We start from the raw sequence: 26495 nt of genomic DNA, 5'->3' as shown, positions 1-26495 counted from the left end.
TATAAAAAAAAATTATAATCACTGGATTAAATTGTGGCGGCACGGTGAACGACTGGTTAGGGCATCTGCCTCACAGTTCTGAGGACCGGGGTTCAATCCCCGGCCCCGCCTGTGTGGAGTTTGCATGTTCTCCCCGTGCCTGCGTGGGTCTTCTCCGGGCACTCCGGTTTCCTTGCACATCCCAAAAACATGCATGCGAGGTTAATAGCAGACTCTAAATTGCCCGTAGGTGTGAATGTGAATGGTTGTTTGTTTGTATGTGCCCTGCGATTGGCTGGCAACCAGTTCAGGGTGTACCCTGCCTCCTGCCCGATGATAGCTGGGATAGGCTCCAGCACGCCCGCGACCCTAGTGAGGAGAAGCGGCTCAGAAAATGGATGGAATGGATGGATGGATTAAATTGTCCATATAGTGACAAGTAGTCACTAGTAGTCGAGCTATTATCTTAAAGGTCCCGCATTTTGGCTATTTAGACCTCCATAGAGTGACTCTCTAACATGGACTTTGTATAAAAGTGTCAATTTCATAAAAAAAAAAACCACCTTGGTTTTGTCATACGAGTGTCCAGAAAAGGCCCCTCTGACAGCTAATTCTGTTTGACCCAGTTTTGTATCAGCTTTGTCCGTATTTGACTAAGACGCCCCCTTTTTGGCAACATTGGTTGCCTGCATGTAGAAGACCGACTTGTGAGAGTACACACGTTTGTTATGGTGACAGCGCTGGCTCGTGAGCAGAGAGGTTAGCGGAGAGCTTTGCTAGTTGACGTGGATAAGATCGAGAGATCGAGAAATTGGAATGACCTGATTTCAGGCCTCTCGGCAGAAAAACCTCTAGAAATCAGGAATGCATGGCCGATTTTAATTCATAGCAAAAAAAAAAAAAAAAACATTGGTGCACATTTGAAATTAGGCAACGAGCACTTGGATGTTCCACAGCACTACTGGAAAAATATTCGGGAAACAAGGTTACATTGTTTGAGAGCAACACGCAATGCCATGTGTGGAGGAAAACAGCACACCAACATCACAACCTTATTCCAACTCTGAAGTGTGGTGGAGGGACCATCATGGTATGAGCATGCTTTCTGCTAACTCAGGGCCTGGTCAGCTTGGTAACATTAATGGAAAAATTTATTGAAAATGAAAATGAAAGAGGATGTGTGTTGCAACATGACAATGATCCAAAACACAAAAGCAAATCAACAACAGAATGGCTTCAGAACAAGAAAATATGTGTCCTGGAGCAGCCCAGTCAAAGTCCTGACCTCAACCCGATTGAGATGATGTGGCGTGACCTCAAGAAAGCTATTCACACCAGACATCCCAGGAATCTTGCTGAACTGCAAGTTTTGGAAAGAGGAATTCAACCTCATCGTTGTGCATGTCTGGTTATTTCTCTCAAAGCAGGGTCAACCAGTTAAGTCCAAGGGTTCACTGACTTTTTCCTCCCTGTCCTGTGAATGTTTGCATGTAAGGTTTTATAAAAATATGAAAACATAGTTGTGTGGTATTAGTCTAAGCAAACTGTTTATTATTGTGATTTGGATGATCAGACTACATTTTATAAGCAATTTATCCAGAAATTTAAGAAATTATAAAGGGCTGAAATACCTTTCCACCAACTGTAGACCTCAATTTACATATAAGTAAATGCCTTTTATTCTCAGCTTCACGGATATATAACGTAGCCATCTGGATCTCTGAATAACCAAAACCCCCGTTTTTAAACAGACAATAAGGCAACACAGAAGCATTGACTTGTTGTAACTTACTTCCAAGTTTGTTCTACCAAAATGCTCAGACTTCTTAATGACCTGTTTTTGCTTATATTCTTGGTTAACTGACATTCTCGGTAAACTTAAGACTGTACACAGTAAACAGTAGACTATTTTAGGACTTTTTGCTGTGTTTGATTCCACCTTTGACATTATATAGTGTGTGTGTGTGTGTGTGTGTGTGTGTGCGTGCAAGTGTTTGCGCATGGGTGGCTTGAGGTACTGACCGGTCTGTGGGGAACTGATTGCTCAGGCACTTATTATGTGGCCAGTGGCTTAAATGGAGTGTGACAACAGCGTGCTGTGCTCTGGGGATCTCTGTCCTTCCAGGGTGCAAGGCCAATTAAACACACTCTGCCCTCCTAACTTTGCTCTCCATCACTGCATTGCTGCTTTCCAGCTCCTACCATCCACTAGTCATCCGCACCTTGTCTGAGCGGACTCTTTCTAACCCCTCCTCCATAAACCCTTCTCCAAGCTCATCTTCCAGCTCGCTATTTTCCTCCTTTTGTGACTCCTTCTAACAAGACAATTTATGCAATTCGTGTCAGAATTCACTTTATCCAAGGAAATGTATGTGTTTCTGTGTGTACATGTGTGTGTGTGTATGTATCCAGTTCAAGAGTAAAGTACATATAAAATATGAAGGAAGACAGCGATAGAATGAGAGGAGACATCTCGGGCTCTATCGTCGTAGACGTGTGCTGGAGTGCAAATGGAGTATATCTTGATATTCATGCCAGCGCAAGGGTCACGGCACGTGTTTGCCGATTTTGGAGACCTCTCTGCGCCAAACTGGGCGGTGTCGGCGCCGCGAGGGTGTGTCCTATGGCCTCTGCACAGAGACAAATTTGGTGACTGAGGGTTCTATTTTCAGTGATGAATTTTTTGTGCAAGCACAAGACTGTGTACATGCAGACATACAGACACGCGAGGTCATCAGATGTGTGTGGTGTATGATAGACTTATTCTAACGGTGGGCATCCAAATCTATTAATCATTGTAGAAATCAATGCATTATTATCATCATCATCATCATTACATATATATTTTTTTTTTAAATCGACGTACTGGCTGGTACGCCGCTATTGGGGGGCTGGGGTACACGATCGTCAGAAGGGATATAGCTCAATGAGGTCCATGAACACATTTACGTCGCCAATGATTTTTCATCAGCTCTTTCTTTAATCATTACTGTAGAACTACAAACGATCGTAAATGGAGGCAATTCAGGCATACCATGGAAGTCGCCCACAAAAAGGAGCCATCGCATGCAATAACCCGCTTCAATTGGACAGGATCGAACTCAGCAATGGTGATGACCACACCAGCGCAGACATCCTATTTTAAAGGCGCCGGTCCACGAAAGTAACAAAACTGGGTCTAGCCTGCCTCCCCGCAGAGTGGGCAAACAGATATACGAGCTACGCGTAAATGTGGGCTGGATCAGACGTATTTCATTCATAAATATGTGAACAGTGGACATCGAACCCTCTGAAACTTTGTAGAAAGCCGTTCATTGAACACATCATTATTATTATCACCATGCACAAACGATCCTTTATGGGTGGGGGTGGATTCATGAGCTCCGCAGCCATATTTAGGTCGCCTGCAGTTATCACCAGCTCATACTGTATTTAATCAGGTTGTCTTTTGCCACACCGGCCAAGTTACAATGCTCCAGTCATGCACAGCTCGCTCTCTCCATGCATGTGAGATCATCATTGCACCTCACTTAAAGGGAATGAATGAAATTAGCCGCTTTGATTTGCGGCAAATAAAGTCGGCTGTATTTACGCCACACGCTGCGCCAGATTTGTGCTAGTCACGAAAACAGAGCCCAAAGTGTTTGATACCTGTTTTAAACCAGCCGTCATCTGTAAAAGACTCTGTGGTGTCTTGAGGTTTGTTCCAGTACTCCTTAAAGATAGATGGACCTCGGACCAGGAGCTCCCCTTCCTTCCCAGCTAGACCTGGCCGTACCTGCAATATTGAGAGGGAGGGAGAGACCAAGACAGTTTAAAAGGAGAGTTTTTGACTACTAGGCAAGAGCTGGACCAAACTTAAAAGTTTGTCTTTACAAAGATAATGTTTTGGGATGCACTGATACCAGTATTGGTACCAGTGCTGATATCGTATGTCTGTAGTACGCATACTCTCTGACGCGAAAAGATTTTCTGGGTGTACACATTGATACCGCTTTTCCCACCTGACATATAAATTCCCATAGGTGGAGTAAGAGCAATGTCTGCTTTGTGGAGATACTTTGAGGACATGGATAACAACACTTTTAGGAGACGACAAATTATGCTCTGAAAAATGGACGATCTCCGCTCTACACTGCTTGGCTTAGGCTGAGACAGCCGCGTTTCCGTCACGAAGCCAGGCAGGCGGCACATCCAGCAAAGGAAGTAATGGTATGATAAAGTAACACTTCATTTATGACACACTTATTGTATAACATGCTATTCTCAAAAAGCAGTCTTGGATTTCCTTTGACCCACATTATTTCGTAGTTAACACAGAGAGCTAACAGGGCATCCTATGGGTTTACTACCAGACTACATTCTTGTTCATTTCTTCTTAATTCTTCATGCACTCTCTACTGTATGTGTGCTTCTTCTGCATCGTGTCCACTAGTGTTCAGACTGAGACACCACATAACTGAAATCTTTGTTACAGGCTACATTTAAGTGAAATGTGTGGCAAGACCTTTAGAATAATGCAAATGGATGTTATAATGGCAGTAAGTTATAATGTTATAATGGCAGTAAGTTGTTACTCTAAAAAGTGTTATATTTGAGTGAAACGTATGCCATGCTCATGCTGCTGCGTTTTTAAACAATATTTGATTAAGATAAAACACATTTTCATCAAAATTGCAACATATAAGTGTAGGTACTCGATATCGGCGAGTACACATATTTAAGTACTTGTACTCATACGCGGTCCGAATAAAGTGGTATCGGTGCATCCCTAGTAATAATACTCAGCTTTGAATAGAACTGTTTGATAGGTATTCATGTACTGATACATTTTATTATATTTGTTGTACTTTGCTTGGTATAGAAATGCAAACTTGAGTATGACTATTGTTGGGTGTTTGCGTGGTGACAGGCGTGCTGCTGCGTCCTGGGACCGTGTCCTCCTCTTTCCTCTCCCCTGGGCGCTCCGCTGCAGTCATCGCCCCTCTCTCCCTCGGACTGTGTGAGGTCCCCGGCTGACTTGGGGCTTATGGCAGGGCGTCAGTGTCTCCTGCCTTGGACGGGCCGCCTTCTGGGCCCTGTTCTGGTCACTGGGCGATGCACTCTTAGCTGTAAGGTGGGGAGGGGCTGCCCCCTTTTTCTCTGTGGTCTTCCAGCCGGTCGGGCTGGGCCAGACCCGCAGGAGTCTAGCCTCTTACTTCACACACACTGTACATTTTTAGTACTCACACTGTACATACTTCACACATTGGGCACATTCACATCTCATTCAGGGTCCCCTGGGGTACTGGCACGAGGCATGATGGAGCGAGCATCTGTGGGGGGATGCCGGTGTCAGGCTGGGGAGGACACTCGGTGAGGTGTCCCGGCACTCCGGCCTGTTCTCTGGCCCGCCATGCCTTTCCCCCATAGATTTTTAATGCACCACATACATTCGGACATCCTTTGGGGAGCTGGTTGGCCTGGGTGGGGGTGACGGTTACGGGTCATTATTGCCCTGTGACTGTCTCGCCTCACCCCTACCAGTCCCCCTAATATAAATATACTACACCCCACCACACAAGATCACGGTACAGGAATAATGGTTGCCAGTCGAGGACCTGGTAACCATAGTAATAGGGTTGGTGGTGGTTATTCACATTTCTCTTGGCTTGACTCATGGGGCCAGCGCCCAGCGCACCGCAGAGGCAGTATTTCAAACTCCCCTTTTGCACAGAAAAACTGTTCCAGCACAAAAGGCTGTAAGAAGAGCTGGGCAGTATGGTTTCACAGCTTATTCAAGGTCAGTGAGATGTTAGTTGCCAAAGGACAAACTGGGGACCCGCTAACAGACTTTGGTCAACAGATGGATGACACAATTAAATACTGTCGGTCTGGTGCAGCCACACAGCCTTGTGAGACTCTGTTGTTGATGGGAATCCAGCTGGAGTGTCTGCCCGACAATCTTATGGACCTGGTCGAAGAAGGCCAGCATTGCATCTGTGACATCAGTGGGGGCATAGGCAACGACAACTGTCATCTTGCCAGGCTGATAGAGAAAAGCGGGTTGTCAGTAGTCTGTCGCTCACCATGTCCAGCTGATGAGCGACTTGCAAATAGGCCACACCGCCTTTCTTTGTTTTAGTCAGTTGAGATAATGCACGCCTGCGGTGTGGGTTCACCGTCGCCTTCCTACCGTGATTTGCAGAGTCCGGCCAGGGTTATGTCGCGGTTGAGCTCTCTCGATAGTGCGGTGGCCGTTCTTTGGCGAAAGAGAAAATTGACATTCCATGCAACACGGGGCCTGTGACGATGGTCAATCTGTACTTGAGCTGTCCATCTGTTTGTCGGTGGCAGATGTGCCAACATGCCGTGGGTCTAGAACCTCCCTGAGAGACTGGCCCGCCAAGTGTGACCTTACCAGGAGCAATCTCCGGGCAGTAACGCTCTCTGGATCATTAGAACACACAAGCCTATTGTTGTGGCTGGAAAGTGTATATTAGCCATTAAGGCATTATTTATGTATTATTCCAAATTATTACCTACCTGAGTTTCTCTGTGGTTTCCCTCTACAATTGTGGTGTTGGTTGTGTTATTCATTACAATTCGCACTTCCACACCTGGCAGCGGCAACCCGACAGCTCCTGTCACACAGATGTACACACACACACATGCGCGCGCACACACACACACACACAACAAAAAAGACACAAATGGATGCACACACAAACACTAACTAAGTGCATAGTCAAAGACATCATCTCTTTTTGCTCATGTAAACCAAAATAATTACAGTGTATTTACCCTACCTAATGTAGTAGGGAAGTTGATAAATTGGAAGGGTCTTAAACATTTTAGAATAATTGCCATTCATTCAACAAAACTAAGAGGTGATATCATTTTTGGTCCATATTGACCTCTCAAATAAAATATATGTCAACATGTTCTAAACAAAACTACGGTCTGTATTGTGCAAACAAAATCTCTAAGGTGGTGGACATGGCAGACCACCAGTTATAAATAAAAAAAAAAAAAAGGACCAGCGGCATCCAATAAACATCAGAGTTACCATCATGAACCGCTTTCTCCACCACAGAGAGAATGCTCTCCTCCAGGATGATGTTAACCTCCACCCACAGGGTAAAACTGGTCACAAAATAGTTTGCTGAGCTTGGAAAATACAGTGACCTGAAAGCCGTTCGTCTCAGTTGGCACCAGCCTGCTCAGAAGCAGTGCTGAAGTCGCTGTTTGGACCACAAACTGGTAACTCACTGTTTAAAAGGATACTGTCACATTTGTGCTAGCTTATAAGAATGTGAAACGTATGCAATAGTCTACACAGACCTTTTTTTTCCTCAACAGTCAAGCATTTACCTAGAACATTAACTTACCACAAAAAAAACAATACACACTTCCTCAGACACAAAATGCCTGTAGTACTTCATACCTTTACAAAACCACTTAAATTGGCTCTACTTTTGCTCTCAAACCTTTTAGCTTGCCTCTTTCAATACTGCCTGACTGCAGCTAAGTGCCGGACAAGGCCTTTCTGTGTAACGTAGTTTTGTTAAAATTGTTGAATTAAGCGGACAAGCTTAAAAAAAAAATAATAATAATCAGGTAACCTGCAATCAGGTTTTAAGTAAAACAAACAGCACATTCCGTTTAAACATACAAAACTCAGTTTAAACATACAAAACTAAAATGGGAATGTTCTGAAAGCCAAGTCTTACTTCAGCAAATCTAGTGGTGACAGTACAGATCTTCTGCACTTGTATGTATGTGTACCACCTCGCCTCAGGACCTTACTGTATACCGTTTCATTTGCGATGACCACAAACATAAATAGATTATTATGAGAACTGATGAGGTTTTGAAAGAGTAGGGCATATTTACACAGCAATATGGTTTGTTGTTGGGTTGGTAGTTGGAGATATCTTTGTGAAAAGAAACCCATTTGTGCTTGTCATCATGGGGCTTATTCAAACAAGTCTTTTGAACACCCTTTGTCAGCGACGAGGTGGGTTTACAATTGGATGCATACAAGTAATAAATCTTTTCACTTTTCACAGTAGCAGTAAAGAACATGTACACTTAGAGAATATAAAACTGATTATCTTGAGCAGCAGAGACTGGTCCAGCATTGTTGTCACGCCTACAATGAACACTTAACACGCATGTGTATGGTACAGCTGACCATTTGCTTATCTCACATCAAGAAAAAAAACATTTATCCTTGAAATAAATTAAAGTAATCTATGTGACTACAATATCATTTGCCACTACAGATATACAGGTGATACATTGGCGCATCTATATTTTCATGAGATGCAAATCATGAAGATGAGATCATCCCACATATTTACATCTCTGCAAGGGCAGTATGACCTAGAATCACATATGCTGTTTATCTGGAATGTTCTAAAACTGTAAGACACACAACAAAAATAGGCTAGACATAGATAGATGCCCCACATACAGAGAGGAATGTATAAAAAACGTCAACAAAGTGTGATAGGACCTGTCTTTTCTGTTTTCAGAGGATGAAATGAAAAAGAAAAATTGGATGAAACAGAGCCACAGAGGGTAGCCACTTCTTTTTCTGTTTCCTCTTCTTGCTATTGATCTATTTTAACCTACTTTAAGACAAAACAATAAAAGCCCCACTCCAACATGCACCAACCCATGCCTGTTTACGCCACAACTGTGCACATTTCTTCCGTGAACGTGCTTGTGCTGCTGTGAAAGCATCCATAGCCAAGCAAATGTCTCCTAAAACTAATACTAATAACCACCTGAGAGGAATCAAACGCAGCCTGTTCTGTTTCTGCCAAACAACACATGACCGACAAACAAAAACAAAACCCCCATAAAGACACTAGACAACCTGCAAGCTAATTAGGTTTACCTGTCAGTGGGAGAGGTGGCCAGGGAATGGCAGGATGAAAAAGGAGAGGGGAAGTGGAGGACAAGGTGGAGGGAGTAGAGGAAGAGATGTTGAAGAAGAGAAATGAGAAGAAAGCCCGTAATGCGACCTCATTTCAAGACTTTGCTTTTATTTGTGCATGTGTGAACAACGCATAGATTTGGGATCATGGGATTTTACCTGACTGTGGATAAAATATGGCGTATGAAAATGCTTGCTGTGAAACGTTCAGAAACATCAGTCAAGGGTTCCACTGCTCCAGGCTGCAGATATGGCCAGAACTTATCTTTTAGTGCTTAGTTTTAAATGACACTGTTCGACAAAATACTTGTATTCATTATGGTTGCTGTTGTTTGCAGGGAGTTAAATTACACTGCATTACATTCAGAGTTGTTTCAAATATTTTTCTCAACATGCACCACTAGTATCACATCTGCCACACAGTTCAGAGGTTCGATTCTCAGGTCTGGCCTTCCTGTGTGGAGTTTGCATGTTGTACATACAGTAGGTGTGAGTATTAATGGCTGTTTGTCTGTGCCTGCCCTGCGATTAACTGGCAACCAGCTAAGGGTGTACCCCACTTCTCGCCTAAAGTCAGCTGGGACTCTACCTCACCCACAATTCTAAAGTGGTATAGAAAATGGATGGAGGGATACATGGCTGCAAATGGTTTTTGATGCTTGAATCTCATTAAGACTGTCCAGATCATAGGTGTCAACCTCAAGGCCCAGGGGCCATATCCGGCCCACCACATCATTTTATGTGGTCCGTGAAAGCAAATCACGTGTGCCAACTTTCATAATTCTTGCTAAAATCTGTACAAACATTTCAAATTGTTCTATGTAATAATTCCGTTGAGATATTTTAAGCATTTCTGGTTACCAAAACCCTTTTTACAGAAGCTTGAACAATAGTTGAACAAAATATTACCTTGACTTCTGATTTCAAAACTAGTTAACCATCAATTTGTTGTGTACTGTATATATAATAATACGATGAGGCGATTAAACAATTATATGGTTTCACAGTCATAACGGGCCCGCCCTCTGAAGGAAACCATAACTATAAAGTGGCCGACGGCAAAAATTAACTTGACAACCCTGGTCCAGATAACCCTAATATGGTGGTCGCCGTGTATTTAGTCTGAAAAAACAGTGACAGAAGTCACAGAATAAGTACCATATTGATAGGAATAAATGTACCCATGATCGACAATATCATGCACCATCTTTATAAAGAATATTTTGTCATGCCTTTATTCTATATAATATCTGACCATTTAAAAAATATAGTCCCCACATATTTCCTGACAAAAATATGTGTACGATTAAAAGAAAAGAAAATTATCCCACCTACATCTCCATTTAATATTTTTTGTACACAAAGTTTCAGTCAAAGGTTTGTCACTTGAGTGGTAAATAAATTTTACTGGATGATTTTAGCTCTTTTGAATATCTCTGTTTTTTTAGTTCAAGGTGACCCAAAGGTTATTGTTCTAATAATTTATAGACCTAAAGATTCAATAGAAAATTTATGGTGGATTTTTCAGAACTGCTGTCATTTATTTGTACTGACTACAACTAATTTGTCATAACGAGAGACTTTAACATTCATGTTGACAATAACATGGGAAAGAAATCGAAAGAACTCTCTACTATACTCGACACAGTTGACCTCTCTCAACATATTAAGAGTCCAACCCACAATCAAGGTCACATCTTAGACCTGGTCATCTCTAAGGATGTTGAAATTCTATCAGCTGACATTAAGGATATGGCTATTTCTGATCATTTTTGAGTTATTCTTTGAATTACAGATTCTTCCAAAAGTTCAGACAACCTCAATGTCTATTGAGTAAAGGTACATAAATGAGAGTACTGCCACTAAGTTTATGGAGACCATAGCTGTGCCACAAACTGAGAATGCTGAGACAGTTGACGATTTTTTGGGATCATTTCACCTGGAAAACCTGAAATGCCATGAATGCTGTCGCTCCTATTAAAACAAAGACATTCTTGAGGTGACCGAGAACACCGTGGAGGAGCACAATGATGGTAAAGACCTCTAAATCAAAGTGTAGGAAAGCAAAACGTAAGTGGAGAAAAACTACACTCCAAATTGACAATGACCTCTACAGACAAAAGTCTTTGTAATTTTAACCAAGAGGTAGTCAAGGCTAGACAGCAACATTTTTCTGAAATCATCAGTAAGAACTTCAACAATACTCGCACTCTGCTTTGCTCTGGTTGATAAGCTCACAACCCCCGTGAATCAGATAGCTCCAGAACTCCTAACAGCAGATAAATGCAATGAATTTGCTTGTTATTTTAGTGAAAAAATACAATCCATCAGGTTAAATATCAGCACAAATCAGCAAAATGATAAAATGATACTACGTCTGAAGCCACCCAGGAAAAATTCTATTACCATATCAGAATTTGATACAGTTGAGCAAAAAACTGTAGAGAAAATGGTTCAGCAGCTGAAACCATCAACAAGCTGTCTTGACTCATTACCATCTGACTTTTTCAAAGCTAATGCAAAGTCTGTGCTAGCTGATTTGCAGCAAATAATCAATTGCTCACTTCATTCAGACGAGTTTCCAAAAGCTCTTAAAGTAGCTGCCATTAAACCTCTTCTAAAAAATAGAACGCTGGACACTTCCATGTTAGCAAGCTTTAGACCCATCTCAACTCTCCCTTTCATTGCCAAGATTGTTGAGAAAGTTATTTTGAACCAAATTATTATTATTTTTTTTTAACTTAAATTGACTTTTTGACAAATTTCAATCAGGTTTCCGAACTCATCACAGTCCAGAATCCGCTCTTATCAAATTGCTAAATGATAGGTTGAATACTGACTCGGGAAAGGTGTTAATTCTGGTCTTGTTGGATCTCAGTGCGGCTTTTGATACAGTAAATCATTATATACCGCAGAACAGGTTCGAAACGTGGGTAGGACTAAATGGAACAGTCCTTAAATCTTTCAGGTCCTACCTGGAGGAAAGGAGTTATTTTGTAACCATTGGAAGTGTTCAATCTCATCGAATGCCAATGACCTATGGGGTCCCTCAAGGGTCAGTTCTTGGACCCCTCCTGTTCAGCCTGTATATGCTATACTTTTCACTGACTCAAATTCTTCACAACTTTAATTTTGACTATCATAGCTATGCAGATGACACACAGTTATATCTAGCAGTGTCTCCAGATGACTACAGTTCAATTGATGTGTTGTGTCACTGTTTAAAACAGATAAATAACTGGATGAGCCAAAAACTTCAATTAAACCACATCAAACCTGAGATAATTGTTTTTGTCAATAAAGAAATGAGGATTGCTGTTAGTAAATATCTGGAGTCACTCTCTTTAAAAACCAAAGACCAAGTCCGAAACCTTGGTGTACTGATAGATTCCGACCTGACTTTCAACAGTCATATCAAATCAATTAGTAAAACTACCATCTGAAGACCATATCCAGAGTGAAAGCTTGCAGGTGCCAAGCAGACCAGGAGAAGCTCATCCATGCTTTTATCTCAAGTAGACTTGACTATTGCAATGGTCTTCTGACTGGGCTCCCTAAAACAAGCATTAAAAAGCTGCAGCTTATTCAGAATGCTGCAGCTCGGGTTCTGACCAGAAAAAAGAGGTCAGAGCATATTACTCCAATTCTAAAGTCTTCATACTGGCTCCCAGTTAGCTTTAGAATAGATTTTAAAGTTCTGCTACTGGTCTATATACCACGAAATGGTTTAGGTCCTGAATACATAAAAGAAATGCTAATGGAATATAAACCCAGGAGGGCTCTGAGATCGACAGACTCAGGTCAAATAGTGGCGCACAGAGTCCAAAGCAAACATGGTGAAGCAGCATTTAGCTATTATGCTGCACACGAATGGAATAAGTTGCCAACAGAAGCGACGTCACTCCCGAGTGTGAATGTTTTTAAGTCCAGATTAAAAAAAAACTTTTTTCTCATGCTTTTTAGAGCATTTCCACTTTTAAATGATATTTCTTGCACTGTACGCTGTTCTTCTTTGTTTTAAATGTTTATAATCAGTTTTCTTTGTTTTTAAATGTTTTTAATCATGTAAAGCACATTGTGTATGAAATGCGCTAGCCATCCATCCATCCATCCATCTTCTTTACCGCTTATCCTCACTAGGGTGGAGCCTATCCCAGCTATCGTCAGGCGGGAGGCGGGGTACACCCTAATCCGGTCACCAGCCAATCGCAGGGTACATAGAAACAAACAACCATTCGCACTCACAGTCACACCTACGGGCGAAAACCCACGCAGGCACGGAGAGAACATGCAAACTCCGCACAGGCGGGGCCGGGATTTGAACCCCGGTCCCCAGAACTGTGAGGCAGATGTGCTAACCAGTCGATCACCGTGCCAGCTGAAATGCGCTATATAAATAAATTTGCTTTGCTTAAACTCAGGCAGGAACGAATATCAACAGCTCCTGAATATTTGTTTGTTATAGTAAGTTGTTTGCGTGTTTTATGTGCGTGTGACCCATGTGAGTACCTGGGATGCGAGGGCCCTTCAGAGGGTTGGACAGTGCCATGCCAATCTCAGTCATGCCGTAGCGTTCCAGCAGTGTGTGCCCCGTGATGTCCTCCCAGCGCTGCAGAGTGGGCAGCGGGAGAGCAGCAGACCCAGAAACCATGAGTCTGAGGAGAGATGGTTAGGGTTTGAAACTGTCACCTGATATTAATGTGTGAGTGATAGAGATGTAGTAATAGTAGAGTAAAATAAAATAAAGCATTAAATTATACTGTATGTTATCACTTAAACCTGCACTCACAGGCCACAACATTAGGTGCATCCTCTAATCAAATGCAAGAGCTGTATGAAAGAAAAACAAATTTTTTATAATAATAATGCTCTGTAGAACTTCACTGCATCATAATGAGAGTGTTTTGGTTAACTTATTTAACTGTATGACGGGGTCAACGACAAACTTCACCCACAATGGCAAACATGATCAATTAAGTTAATAGCTCTCTCGAAAGCAACTGAACTGGACATCTTGTCATTTTTACATAACTTGGGCCAGACTACCTCGAGTTGTGTCCACTGAGTGTATACAAATTTATTTTCTTAAATATCAGTTGGTATACACACACGTTCACGCCTGCATGAACTGGTTCTTTTGTTAATTTCACAATCCATACCTTATCCTTTCTTTGCACACTGCTTTGACAAAGTCCTTGACATGGGGCTGAGTAAAGTGCTGATCGTAATAGTCGATCAGTTTGGAGTAGATAGTTGGCACAGCCATGAAAACATTAACCAGTGGAGCTTTGGAGTTCAGCAGCATCTCCCATACCTGGGAAGAAAGGGAGGGAACGGGGCAAAAACAGAGATGAGCTTGGCTTCTGACTGAAGAGGGCAGAAGGAAGAGGGTGATAAGGACAGTGATGGACAGGACCAATACAAACATCCGCATTTGCATGCCATTAGAAAAGTGCCTTTTTGTTTCTTTTGTTCAATGCAAATGGAAGGCAGAGGTGGGAGAAGAAGCTTCATATTAAAGCTGTCAATGCACACACACAAAAAAAGGAAGCTTTTGAAAAGGTCACAGAGAGGAAAACAGGAAACTGCTGTTGGGCATAACTGACACATTGGTCAGTTGAAGGGTCTTTCATGCAGCTACCTTTGATAAATGTGCTTTTTTACTTCATAGGAGAGGCTACACATGCCCTTTTACATATAGAGGAGCTGCTTCAAACATGTTTTCATTAATGGAATGGACAAGCACATACATTATACACAAACATTGTTCAAATAACGTAAAATCCTCATGAAGGACAAAGCATTTAAAAAAATAAAATAAAAAATAAAAAAACACCCCTTCTCACGCGTCGCATTAGAGCCGGATGGGAAGATGAGACGGCAGCATGAATTAAGTGAAGGTGAACGACATCTTCTTTAAGTTAGTCTCCTCTATCTCTCTCTAGAAGACAAATGCTCCTCCCCAACTGTCTCTCTGTCAACTTATCCTCACTTCGTCTACATTAATTCTACCTCAATTTACCAAGTGATGTACTTCTTTTTCTTCTTAACTTCCTCTCCTTCATCTTCCTGTCTCTGCTCACTACCACCAGTCTCTCGCTCACTCACCTTAACACATGCATTCATGTAGTCACTCCTTTTCACGGACTCCAATTTCACCTGTTCAGCTAATTTTCACTTCCTGGACTTAAAAATTGCTAAACAGCGACAGCAATTTTGAATAGGATCCAATAGACATTTCCAAAAGTGGTAATATGGGTATTATTGTGGTAATAAATTATAGTAGTATAGAAGTGCACCACATTCTACATATTTCCCACTCTTTTGGATGGGATCTGATTACAGAGCTGTGGACTGCAATCACAACAACAAAAAACATTTTTTAGACAGTTGAGTGTATTTATTAATTTTTTCACCCCAAAATTTCACAATTCATAAAATGAAGACGACACCATTGAGATTTTATAATCCTCTAATCAGGTCCTCTTTTTTAAATCACCTCTCACATTTGCTTCCTTTTATAGCACAGTCGTATTTACAAGCTCCTCTAAACAGGAGGGTGTGCCTGCTGCCGGTAGATAGTGACTGGCGAATTATTAACTGGCTCTGACTTGACCACTGTGGGTGCTGTCCATCAAGTCCAGTCGAGCGCTTCCCCCAAGTCCACTCAGAAGGGGAGAGGAAGGCAATTTATGTCCGTCAAAGAGCTAGCGTCCACCTCTGGGACAGGATGCAGTGAGAACCTAAACGAATGGGCTGCATGCTGAATACCTCTGGGAGCTGCTGGAACCTGAACTCAAGGTGGGAGTGAAATACAAATGCTGGCTTTTCCTATAAAATGACACAGCTTGCATCCAAAATGTGCTGAAAGCTGTCAGTGGATGCAGCCTCAGGTAATCAAAACCATGTTTGAATATATTCTATGACATATGGATTGTTTTTGTTCATTAAAAAAAACACGTTATGTTAAATTATTTGAAAATAGTTGGTAGCTAAAACAATAAACAAAAAGGCATTGCGTGTATTGAGACACTTCACCCATCATGATTGTTGTAAAAAAAAATAAAAATGGCAGGATAGATACAGTATACAATTTGAAGATTCCCGGTCACAAGATCAAAGAAAGAAAGAATGAAAGAAAGGAGATTGCATTGCATTTCTTAGTCTTTCAATGTAATAAAGAAGAAAAAAGCCAACTGTACGAATTAACCTTGGATTGGGTTGAAATCATGATGGACATTTTTCCAATATCGTCTAACGTTTTACAGCTCTATAAATTGATTATGAAGATCAAATTAAGGAGTCAGGAGATTAGGTGATAACGGAAGAACTCATTGACTGCAGCCATTTGTAATACCGTTGCATTAAAAACAATTAAAATGTAAATGTGTCAGTAAATCATTGAAATATTAAATATCTATAACAGCCAGAGCCATAATACCAATATTCCTGATAGTTGATTTGGAGCAAGACATCCAGTAAAAACAATCTGCCCCATCTACAGTATATTATGGTGTCAATGACAAGAACATTTTGTACCTCTAGAGGACTATCTTTAAAAAAGTACCGCCTGGCTTACCCTTCAGGGAACTTGAGGGATAAAACAAACAGATTCTCGAACATTTCATCAAGCAACTACAACTTCAGGGGAAGGACAAAGAATATTTTTATTCCCCTCTGAATGGGCTTTGTGGTCTGGTACACAAGGTCAGGGATAACAGTCAAATACTGACGAGTATGATGAGAGTGTAGTAATGCCTTTCTGACAGATCCAAGTGTCCTTCAAGGGTCTTTGCTTCCCATCTATGCTCACAGCCATTAAAGCTCTTGAGGTCCTACAAAAACACCTATATGTTGGAAAAGAGTTGAATGGTCACTCTTTTTGAATTCTGAAGACACACACACCTTGCTCCCCTCCTTTCTCAGGGCCAAACAAGCGCCATCATTCTTCAATGTCAGCTCATCGATTGATCTGCTTGCTGCTTAAGCTCTTACCGTGAGTCGGCATTGGTCAGATACAAAGCCACACAGGGCAATTAATCACTGGGCCCAAAACACTTAGTCTGACAGCATGCGAGGGATGGAAGGAGGGGACTGACAGAGGAGAGCGGAAGAGGAGATGAAGCAAGGAGAGAAAAAAAGTAGAATGGAGAAAGAGAGAAACTGATAACCATATAGGCTTACAGACGGAGGATATCATGTTGAGAGAGTTGAAACTCTCACGCCTGGAAACAGTACCAAGAAAACAGTGGTGATAAGTAATGAAGTACAAACACTTCGTGACTGTACTAAGGTAGATTTTTCAGGTACCTTTACTTGATTATTTTTCTGACAACGTTTTACTTTTACTCCCTAAATTTGAAACTAGATTCTGTACTTTCTACTCCATAGAGACAGGGTAAGTCCATTGCAGTTGAAATCTTAATTGACCTAGATCTTGGGGCTTTATAAGGTGTATAAAAAAAGAAAAAAAGGCACAGCAGCAACATGGAAGAACACGAACTGGTAGGTATTAATGATGACAATGTAACAGATTCAGAGAAACAAGATATTCCCCATCCATGGACTTATTTAAGAGAATAGTTTGATGTTATCAGCTACAAGAAGGTGCCAGCCTAAAAACACCAGCTTCTGGTGTTAAAAACTATCCTTCTAATCTGAAAAAACACAAACTGGTAAAGTGTAATTTTTTAAGTTTTAATCATTAGCTAATTTAGCATTTCATATTTGTCAGTTCACAACAATAGCAAAGCTAAGGCAACACGTTTTCAAGCGTGTCCAGTAATTTTTTTCTTTCCTTCTCAGTACGACCACTGCAAGTTAATAAAAAAGAGAAACTTTTCCTATTCCTATATCCATTTTGTAATTTCATTTTTACATTTTAGGTTTATACTGAAGTTCATTTAAGAAGTTGAATCAGTACTCTTACTTTTGCCTACTACGACTAGTTATACTTTTTTTCATACTGGTATCTGTACAGTGTGGGACTCAACCTTTTGAGGATGGAATTCAGGCAGCATGACGCAAGTGGCACCGACCCAGAGAGGGCACAGCAGCTTATTTACAATGCCGTGGACATGGTGGAGTGGCAGCGTGTGGAGAATGATGTCATCTTGGGACCACGCCCACTCAGAGACCAGACACTCCACCTGAGGAGGACAGAAAAAGTCACGATTGTTAAATGGTACGCTTTCAGATTAAATAGATGTTGCAATAGACTTATTTGAATTCCTTGCAACAGTAACATCAAGAATGCTATTTGTCCTTCATGTGAATCCTGACTGTAGTGATTAACACAATTAGCATGATTATCATGATTCAGGGGTACCTCCTGGAGTTAACATAATCAGGTCATTGTTGTTCCTATGTTGAATCATTGTTTGTCTATGGGGAGCTTCATCTGAACAATAGTGAACATTTAAATTTTCCATCTCAATTTATAAACCATTTGTGTCAAATCATTAAGTGAAGACATAAGGTCGGGTGAGTAATAGAAATTAAAAGATCATCTTTGAGTGCTTTTTCCTTTTGGTTGCGTTGAAAAGGTAGTAACGAAACTCTGAGCCTTTTCAGCATTGAATAGCCTCATATTGTTCAAGTGTTATGGTTTCTGTACAAATATGCACTAGTGGCTGATACTATTTAGTATGCAAACAGACATTTCCACTCTTTCTGTGAAAGACTTAAATAGATTGTTGATCACCACTGATACATTTGCAGGAACACTGGTACATATAGGTCAGAGCTGGAATCTTAGCATGTGAGAAATCCCACCACTGGCCACGGTGGTATGTCAATCCAGAAACTAATCAGGCAAATGTTGTTCATTGCTCGCTATTGTTCCTGGCGGCACGTTTTATGGTCATGCAAAAAACACAGTGAATATGCACCCGACTAATAAGGCGAGGAAATTGGCAAACACTTCTATTTCCCCCACAATTACGTGAACAAATTGCAGCAATGCTCAGTGTGTGGGCACTGCAATTAAGGCAAGGGGATGTGAAAAAGAAAAACAGGGATGACAGACAGATGGATTGATGTGGAAATGTCAAAGGAGTCTTTTTCAATACTACAACACCACTTAATCAATTAATTAATCAATGTTGGGCTGGATCCGTGAGTTCTTCTGAATGTAAATCATTTAATTTGCCAAGACATTTTGCTCCTCTTCTGTTCCAGCATGTGCAACTAAGCCATGTCCCAAAATGGTTTCCATTTGGAAGAACATGAGAACTCTGACCTCAACAAACACAATTGAGTCCGACATCAGACCTCACAAATTTCCTTCTGCATGACAAAAATTCCCACTCTGAAATCTTATAGAAAGTCTTCCCATAAGTGTGGAAGCCTTTGTATAAGGGACCAATTCCATTTTACTTCCCATAGATATAGTAATTGAAGCCTTCTTGAAGCAGTTTAATTTGTTCAGGTATGTTTAGCTGCACTGCAAAAAGGAAATTAACAATTATATTATCATCTTTAATTCCAAACATGATAGTGAAGTTTTCATGGAACTTGGATAACTTGAATTTGTTGTGTTCCAAGAAAACACTCCTTAATCTAATCATTTCTTCACCACCACAGATCAAGCAGAGACAGATGAAGCTCTGACATCATTTGGAATGATTTGATTTTCCACACTAATGGACAAGTGGGTCAATTTGAATTTAAAACATAGAGCAAAATCTTTGTGAGATCTTTAATGGCATAAATTAGAGCCAATTAAGAAAGCTAGACTGGAACAAAAGCGGAATTATGCTAATCAAAATGTGTGTGTGCGTGTGTGTGTTTGTGTGCGTGTTGGAGGTGATGTGACGATGTCTACACACCGTTCTTGAATTCAAAAATATGTTTTGAATTAATGGGATAATGAAGTGGAGCTCTCCTTCATGCCTGACACATTCTGTAGAAGGGCTCAAAATTAAAAATAGCTATTTGAGGGTCTTCAAATGTTTTAATGTGAACAAAAGTAGTCACTAGGTACTTGTCTCATAAAAATGCTCAATGGGTTACTGTAACAGTAGTACCGCAGAATTTTATTTTAACTTCAAATATAAAAACACGTTGATTAAAATATATCAGTATATGATGATATTAAAATTGCCTTGATTGATGTAGTGAGATATAGCCACGGTAAATTATTCAATTTCACTTCAAATAAAATGATCAATCATGACAATTAATGTATTAGTTAAATTATCTACGCCAGGGACATATAGTGACAGGCATAACAGTTAAATGCGCTTCCACTAGATGGCAGAAGGTACAGCACAATTAACTACTCTTAGTGATTTTTTAAGTTGGTGCTGTGAGATTTTTTTCCCCAATGTAAAATATGAGCCTTGGTTCAAGAAAGGTTGGGAAACACTGCAATAGTGTACCGAGACAGTCACCAAAGCCTCACCACTATTTCAACATGTTAAAATGTTCATGGACATGATGCCGATGTCCCGAATTCTACTGTGCTGCTTCATAGCCTCCAGCAGTGACTGGACTCTCTGCACGCAACACTTCCGTGTTTGGGGTAAAGAGCCGTGGTAACTTCCCGTTACCCATGCAAAGGCATAGTGTCAACATGGGAAACGTTTTGAAACTCAAAACCAAGTTGACGGTGAACATAGCGGCACACCGCAGTGTTGGCTCGAGGAGCTATCTTTTCCTCTTTAAAAGTAAAAACCTTTGATGAAAAGTCACCCTTGAAACGTACCAGCCCCAGACTAACAAATATACCTATTATACAACCCCACGTTTAAAGAATGAGCGAGGTTATTTTTCCATCAGATGGCGTCCCAGTAGCTAGAAATATACGGACAATGGAAACTGGTATACCTCCTGACTTTTCCACTTGAAATGTTTGTGTTGCCTTTGTATGATTAGCAATTGTCAAACTCAATGGCACATGGTGATGGAAAAGAATAACTACAATAAGATTAAATGAAGAATGGAGAAGAATAACTAACTAACGTAGAAGTCCTTATTTGATAGACTGAATGTTCTACTGTAGTTTAAGTAGAGAACGACATTATTTACCATAGCTTGGATGCTGCTGTGTGTATGTAGAACACCCTTGGGCCTCCCTGTAGTACCACTGGTGTAAATAACCATGGCCGGCCTCTCAGCCCAGTCCTTGCTGGCCTCCTCCATGTCTTGGTTGTCACTGTTGTGTAACGTGCTGAGTTTTGAAGTAGGGGGAAGTGTCAGGCAAGGCAGACCCAGTCTCTGTGCCAGGGGCTCCAACGTTTCAGCATAGGGGTCCCCCGCCACCAGCAGGGCACTCTGCGAATCTGTGATAATGTACTCCAGTTCTGATGGTGGGTGTTTTTTGTACAGTGGAACTGCTGTCCCACCACTCATCCAAGTCGCCCACTGGGCCACCGTATAAGAAGCATCATTAGCACACAGGAAGGAGATTGGTTTACCTTCCAGCCGTCCTAAGTCAGAGTGTAGTGCGGCGTTGATTCTCCCTGCAAGGCCCAAGCTGTTAGCATACAGCTGCTTGTAGCTGTGGCTGCCACTACTGTCTATCACGGCCGTTCTGTTTTCAAATGCTGGAGCACGAGCAAACACCGGCTTCCGGCTTATCCTTGATGAGGGTGCTCTCATCCATGTATGAGTTTTCCTCTGGACTACATTTGCAAAAAAGCAACACCTTGGATTGGAAGACCAATAATTAATGTCAACATTAGATTTCCAGCAACACTTCCACTTCAGAGAGTTGCGTGCAACGACACATCTTGACAACATGGTTGAGGTAGTTTGTTCAGAATGTTCAGACTTTAAAAATCATGATGGATGACGTCTTCTTGTTCTCACGTACAGTAGATGAATGTCAGGATAAAATGTGTTGATTTAGAAGCAATCAATCAACCTTTAACTTTGGTGGACATTTCCTTAAATAATGCACAAGCCTCCTCCGCATCTGATCAGAGAGAAATAACAAGATAGTTAGGTTTTATTATTTTAAATTCAATATTAAGGCACATATGAATAGGTATAATATAATGTAATATACACGTAACAATTATTTATTCAATTATAAAAGACTATATATATATATATATATATATATATAGGAATATTTGTCTACTGGCAGTTAATCATGACACCGCTTGTGCTCTATACAGTTAGGGGTGAGCTGAAGCCGAGCTCAGTTGACTGGGCAAAAAGTGGGGTACACCGTGGACTTGTTGCCAGTCAATTACAGGAGAAAAAGAAACAAACAAGCATTCACACTCACACTGATGGACAATTTAGCGTTTTCAATCAACGTAACATGCATGTTTTTGGGCCATGGAGGGAAGCAGGAGTACCCGGAGATAACCCACGCAAGCAAGGGCAGAAGATGCAAACTCCACACAGGAAGGCAGGAGCCGAACTGAGAGGCAGAAATGCTAAACACCAACCGTGCTGCCCAAGTCATCAAGTAACTTAGTGTAAAACAACAACCAAAGTATATTTCATGATTTAACACAACTAGTAAAGACAATTTGTCCTAACCCCATTCGGAGCAACACCAACTATATGACATGTATTAATTACCTAAAGCTTCACATTAAAGAAAAAGCTTCAAAAATGGATCATGATCGATCATATAAAATCATGCTTTATTAATTGAGAGAAGACTCATTCTTGGAAGATTACACTATTTCATTTTCATTACTTCAGGACTGTATGGGGTTTTACTTTGTGTCTGTAATGTGTTAAACAACAAGAGGGGTAAATAATAATATATACGAACCCCCCCCCCAAAAAAAACAACCTTTAAACTCATTAAATTGTCCCAGACTAAATCAAATTTTACTCCTTACACTATTGCAGAAGTGAATGGAAAATGCGACGGTTTGACATTTGACAAAATAAAATACCCTTTAACGTGTACAAACAAGAAAATTGTGTAATATTCTGTCTGACAAAAGATCACTACTGTTAACATGCCACCTTGTACATTACAATATTATTTTCACCTTACCTAGACGCCGGTAGCCTTATGGTGAAGGACGGTGTAACCAATTATAGTGCCGGCTCGAAACACGAACACGTGCGACATACAGTTCCTACTTGTGTGAACACGATTATCAGAGCTTTCTGCGTTGAGGCCACTGCAAAGTAGGTCAGAAAGACTCATAAAATCCCATTTTCAAAAACAATTTATATATAATGGTTCATACTTTCAGTGTTGTTTTATTTTTAGTTCCTCACAAAAATAGCAAAATGTTTAGGATATATATATATATATTTTTTAATTGGTTTCAGGTTTTTTCCTCATTATGTTTTCCAACTTTCCTATCATGAATACAATTAAACTTAAAAAAAAAAGTGCGTTTATTTTTGATGACTTTCAAGCTGTGTCGATACTGTCAATATCAACTCGCATTATTGAAGAGCTACAGATGCAGTTGAGAGGTGCTCATCAGAAAAGAGGGGGACATGGGAGGGGTGAGTACTGCATATATGTAGCCACCACAAAGAGACACATTTGGCTTTACATCACATGTGAGTGGGCCAACTAGCTTGGCATCACTGTGAAAGTAGGCGCATTCAGCCGCCAGCTGGCAGTCGAGGGCCTCGGATAACAGAATGGTACAGACATGGCACACGTTCAAAAAGTTTTCACTTCCCTCAAAAACCCCCTACACCGCAAACGATGATGGCATGTTCCTAATGAATGTGGATTCTTTGTATCAGAGAACCCCTCCGCTCTCAGCAATAGTATCGTCAAAGATCAACCCTTCCCATTTGTGGGGAATCACTATTCAAGAGGATGCTATGCTACTACAGTAATAACGTTGTTTCTTAAAAACGCATTATTTATTGTGATTTTTCCCTTCGGTATTTCTCCTGGAGATGAAGGTGACGAATTTTCCGAGGATACAACCTGAGGATGATTGAATGTTGCCTCCTGTGAGCAAACGACCAATGTTTTGGGATTTGTTTCCTGGAAGTCAGCCATATTTTTTGCTTGCGGGCACAGGAATCGCAGCCATCAAGAGGCTCGTTTAAACAACAGGAGGATGTGTTGGCATGACAGAAGATTAGAGGATCATGACAGGCATAGTTTACATTTATGTATGAGTGGACATGATGCTTTAAGGATACGTGGTAAAGGTTATATTTATGTATGAGTGGACATGATGCTTTCAGGATACGTGGTAAAGGTTATAGTGACATGATCGTACCAAGTAAAGCTGCAATGGCCTGCTGCCAACACATTATTCGACAAGGACTACCTGAAACGTTCTCGCTGCCGATGGGCAGAATAGCGGTAAGCAGGTGCCAACTTCCATCTTGGCAAAGGGCTGCATCTGAGGAAGAGAGGACCCCCTACAGATTCAGGAGAGAGGCTGATATGGTACCGTGAACCACGGGGACTACCCGAGCATGTGTCAGGTTGGCATCAGCGAGAGAATGTCTTGGCAAGCGTCTCGCACACTTCCCTCCCACCCGGCTCTCACACAAACACACTGTTGCCCTGCTTGGAACACATGGTACATCAGCAACGGCATCTGGCCGTGCTGACTCCCGGCAGCTGCGCTGCGTCTTTGCCAGTTGGGAGTCTTGGCACTGCCACTTCATCAACTACCTGTGGCTCCTCTAGGGTAAAAAAGCGGCCAATGGATTATTCCAATGCTGCAGCTGCAAACTTGACTTTAATCCAAGGCATTCATTATCAACATATGACTATCCTACAGAGCACATGTCATCCACATACTAATGCATGGCTGAAATCATGGCATGTTATGTGATGGTTCATTTGAGGTAAAAGATGCAAGATACTACTTTTGTATGACTGAACAAACTAGGATGAACGTCATGGTTTGAAAGAGGAGACTACATCAAAGTAATATTTGGATTACCACAAACTAGTGTTTTAAAACCTAAAAAAAATACAAAAAAAATAATGCAGCAATAAATAAATAAATCAATAAAATAAAAAGGAATTAACATTACTTTCACTTTGTATCAAAAATTTGTTTGACGTGATAAGATAAAAAGAATAAAGAACATATGGATGGACCTCAAATCCATGATTATTGCCTCACATCAGTTTTCTAATGAGGGTTTTGACATATCAAGAACGTTTGGGGAGAATCCATTTTAGCTTTGACACCACGGCTTGCCGGGAAAGAGTGTAGCAGCTTTATGTGAAGATGACATCAACTTACAAAGGAGTTAGACATGCTCTAGAGACATGATGACTGTGATATGAAAAGAAAGGGTTGGTTGGCAACTTTTCAGTGGGGTCCCTTTTTTGTACTGGAAACTGTATCATTTTTTGTTGTTGTTTTTTTATCATATGTGGAAAAGATAAACCTGTGAGCCTGTACCGGACCCAATAATATTTAATGTTTTTCGTCATATTCCTACTAAAAAAACAACAACAATGAAACCATAATTTCCTTGATGGAAGTAGCCATAAGGTCATATGAGATACCATATACAGATGTAAGGGGAAAAACGCCCCAGAAGGTGACAACGAAGCACAAAAGTACCGTTTTTTTAAATTCTTGTTTTCCTTTCGAATGACACAACAACACTCTCACACATGTTGCCACATTTTTCCGAGGGTGTAAGTCATCTGACAATGACCCAGTGGGAGTTTTTTTCTCCATCTGTGTCTGCCTGACCCATTTTAGCCATCGGCCACGTCCAACTGTTCCATGTCCCAAACATATGTGCGGTGGCAGGGGGATAAGCAGACCGCCGCCGTGCGGGACCTGCAGACACACACGGCTGATATGACACTGGACCCTACATCGTAGTCTGTCTGCTTCCCACCACGTCATAACTGGCTGAGAAGATTTACACCTTGGTTATTTGACCAAAAGTCTGTCTGTTTCAAAGCATTATCTTACTGTGTTTACGTGAGTATTATTAAGTGAGTTTTGCTTTTTTTTAATATAATTTTTTTTACAGTATTTACAGTTGTGCTTTACCTCAGTTGACCTCAGTTGGTTTTTGCTTGCCACCCTAATATACATTTTCCAACTTGACTATCATGAGTTAGGCATTTTTTTTTAGCAGACACTGGCTACACTATCTGTCCAGATCCTGACATTAGCCAGGAAGGGCAGACGCGGGAAACAGAGGAAGGATTGGGGTTTTTCCAAGTGGCCCATGTTGGCAGATGAGATGGTATCACTGCACAGAGCTGGAACCCACTGGGGACGGTGGGGTGTGAGGCACATATGGGGTACCAGGCTGCTGATGAGCTGCTTAAACAACCCTCTCATTGTGGCCTTGGAGAGAGAGAGAGAGAGAGAGAGCGAGAGAGAGAAGGAGAGAGAGAGAGAGAGTGAGCAAGAGAGAGGATTTGAAGTGGCTATATGCTGGGGGTCTGAATTGTTTGGGTTGGCACAGGATTTTGCTTTCCAACAGCTTAGAGAGCACGTATATTCGTCTGCAAGTTTTTCATTCAGTTTACTATAAAATTGCAAGAACAAGTTACTGGGAATACTTTGAAAATACAGATTATTTCCCCTGTAACGTGTTATTCTAATTTACTTGGTCTGTGAATAACAGAGGCAAGCTGTGTGGTCAAATGGACAGAATAAAGTTGATTCAACTGGAGTCTTAAGGTAACTCGCCCTAA

At 41.1% G+C, this 26495-nt stretch overlaps 1 protein-coding gene across 5 annotated transcripts in view; it reads right to left on the bottom strand.

Moving 5' to 3' along the window:
- acsf3 (acyl-CoA synthetase family member 3) overlaps positions 1–22954 on the bottom strand; it is a 42158-nt gene extending 19204 nt beyond the window's left edge. For 3 of the 5 annotated variants that reach the window (XR_009786820.1, XM_061764060.1, XM_061764062.1), the window contains exons 1-7: positions 22875–22954; positions 20936–21824; positions 17899–18054; positions 14065–14219; positions 13415–13560; positions 6505–6602; positions 3631–3757 (exon numbers count right to left, since the gene is read on the bottom strand). Coding sequence is in view for 4 of the 5 variants with exons in the window: in XM_061764060.1 (XP_061620044.1) it covers positions 3631–3757; positions 6505–6602; positions 13415–13560; positions 14065–14219; positions 17899–18054; positions 20936–21649 (1396 nt within the window). In the remaining variant the exon portion in view is untranslated. Of the gene's footprint in view, positions 1–837; positions 2610–3630; positions 3758–6504; positions 6603–13414; positions 13561–14064; positions 14220–17898; positions 18055–20935; positions 21825–22874 lie in introns of those variants that run through there. The other 2 variants (XM_061764079.1, XM_061764065.1) reach the window with 2 other exon arrangements.
- Between the last annotated feature and the right edge of the window lie 3541 nt (positions 22955–26495).

Source organism: Phyllopteryx taeniolatus, chromosome 2, assembly GCF_024500385.1.
Source record: "Phyllopteryx taeniolatus isolate TA_2022b chromosome 2, UOR_Ptae_1.2, whole genome shotgun sequence".
Classification (NCBI taxonomy): Eukaryota; Metazoa; Chordata; class Actinopteri; order Syngnathiformes; family Syngnathidae; genus Phyllopteryx; species Phyllopteryx taeniolatus.
The sequence above is the reverse complement of the archived record's forward strand: the minus strand, read 5'-3'. Positions and strand labels throughout refer to the sequence as shown.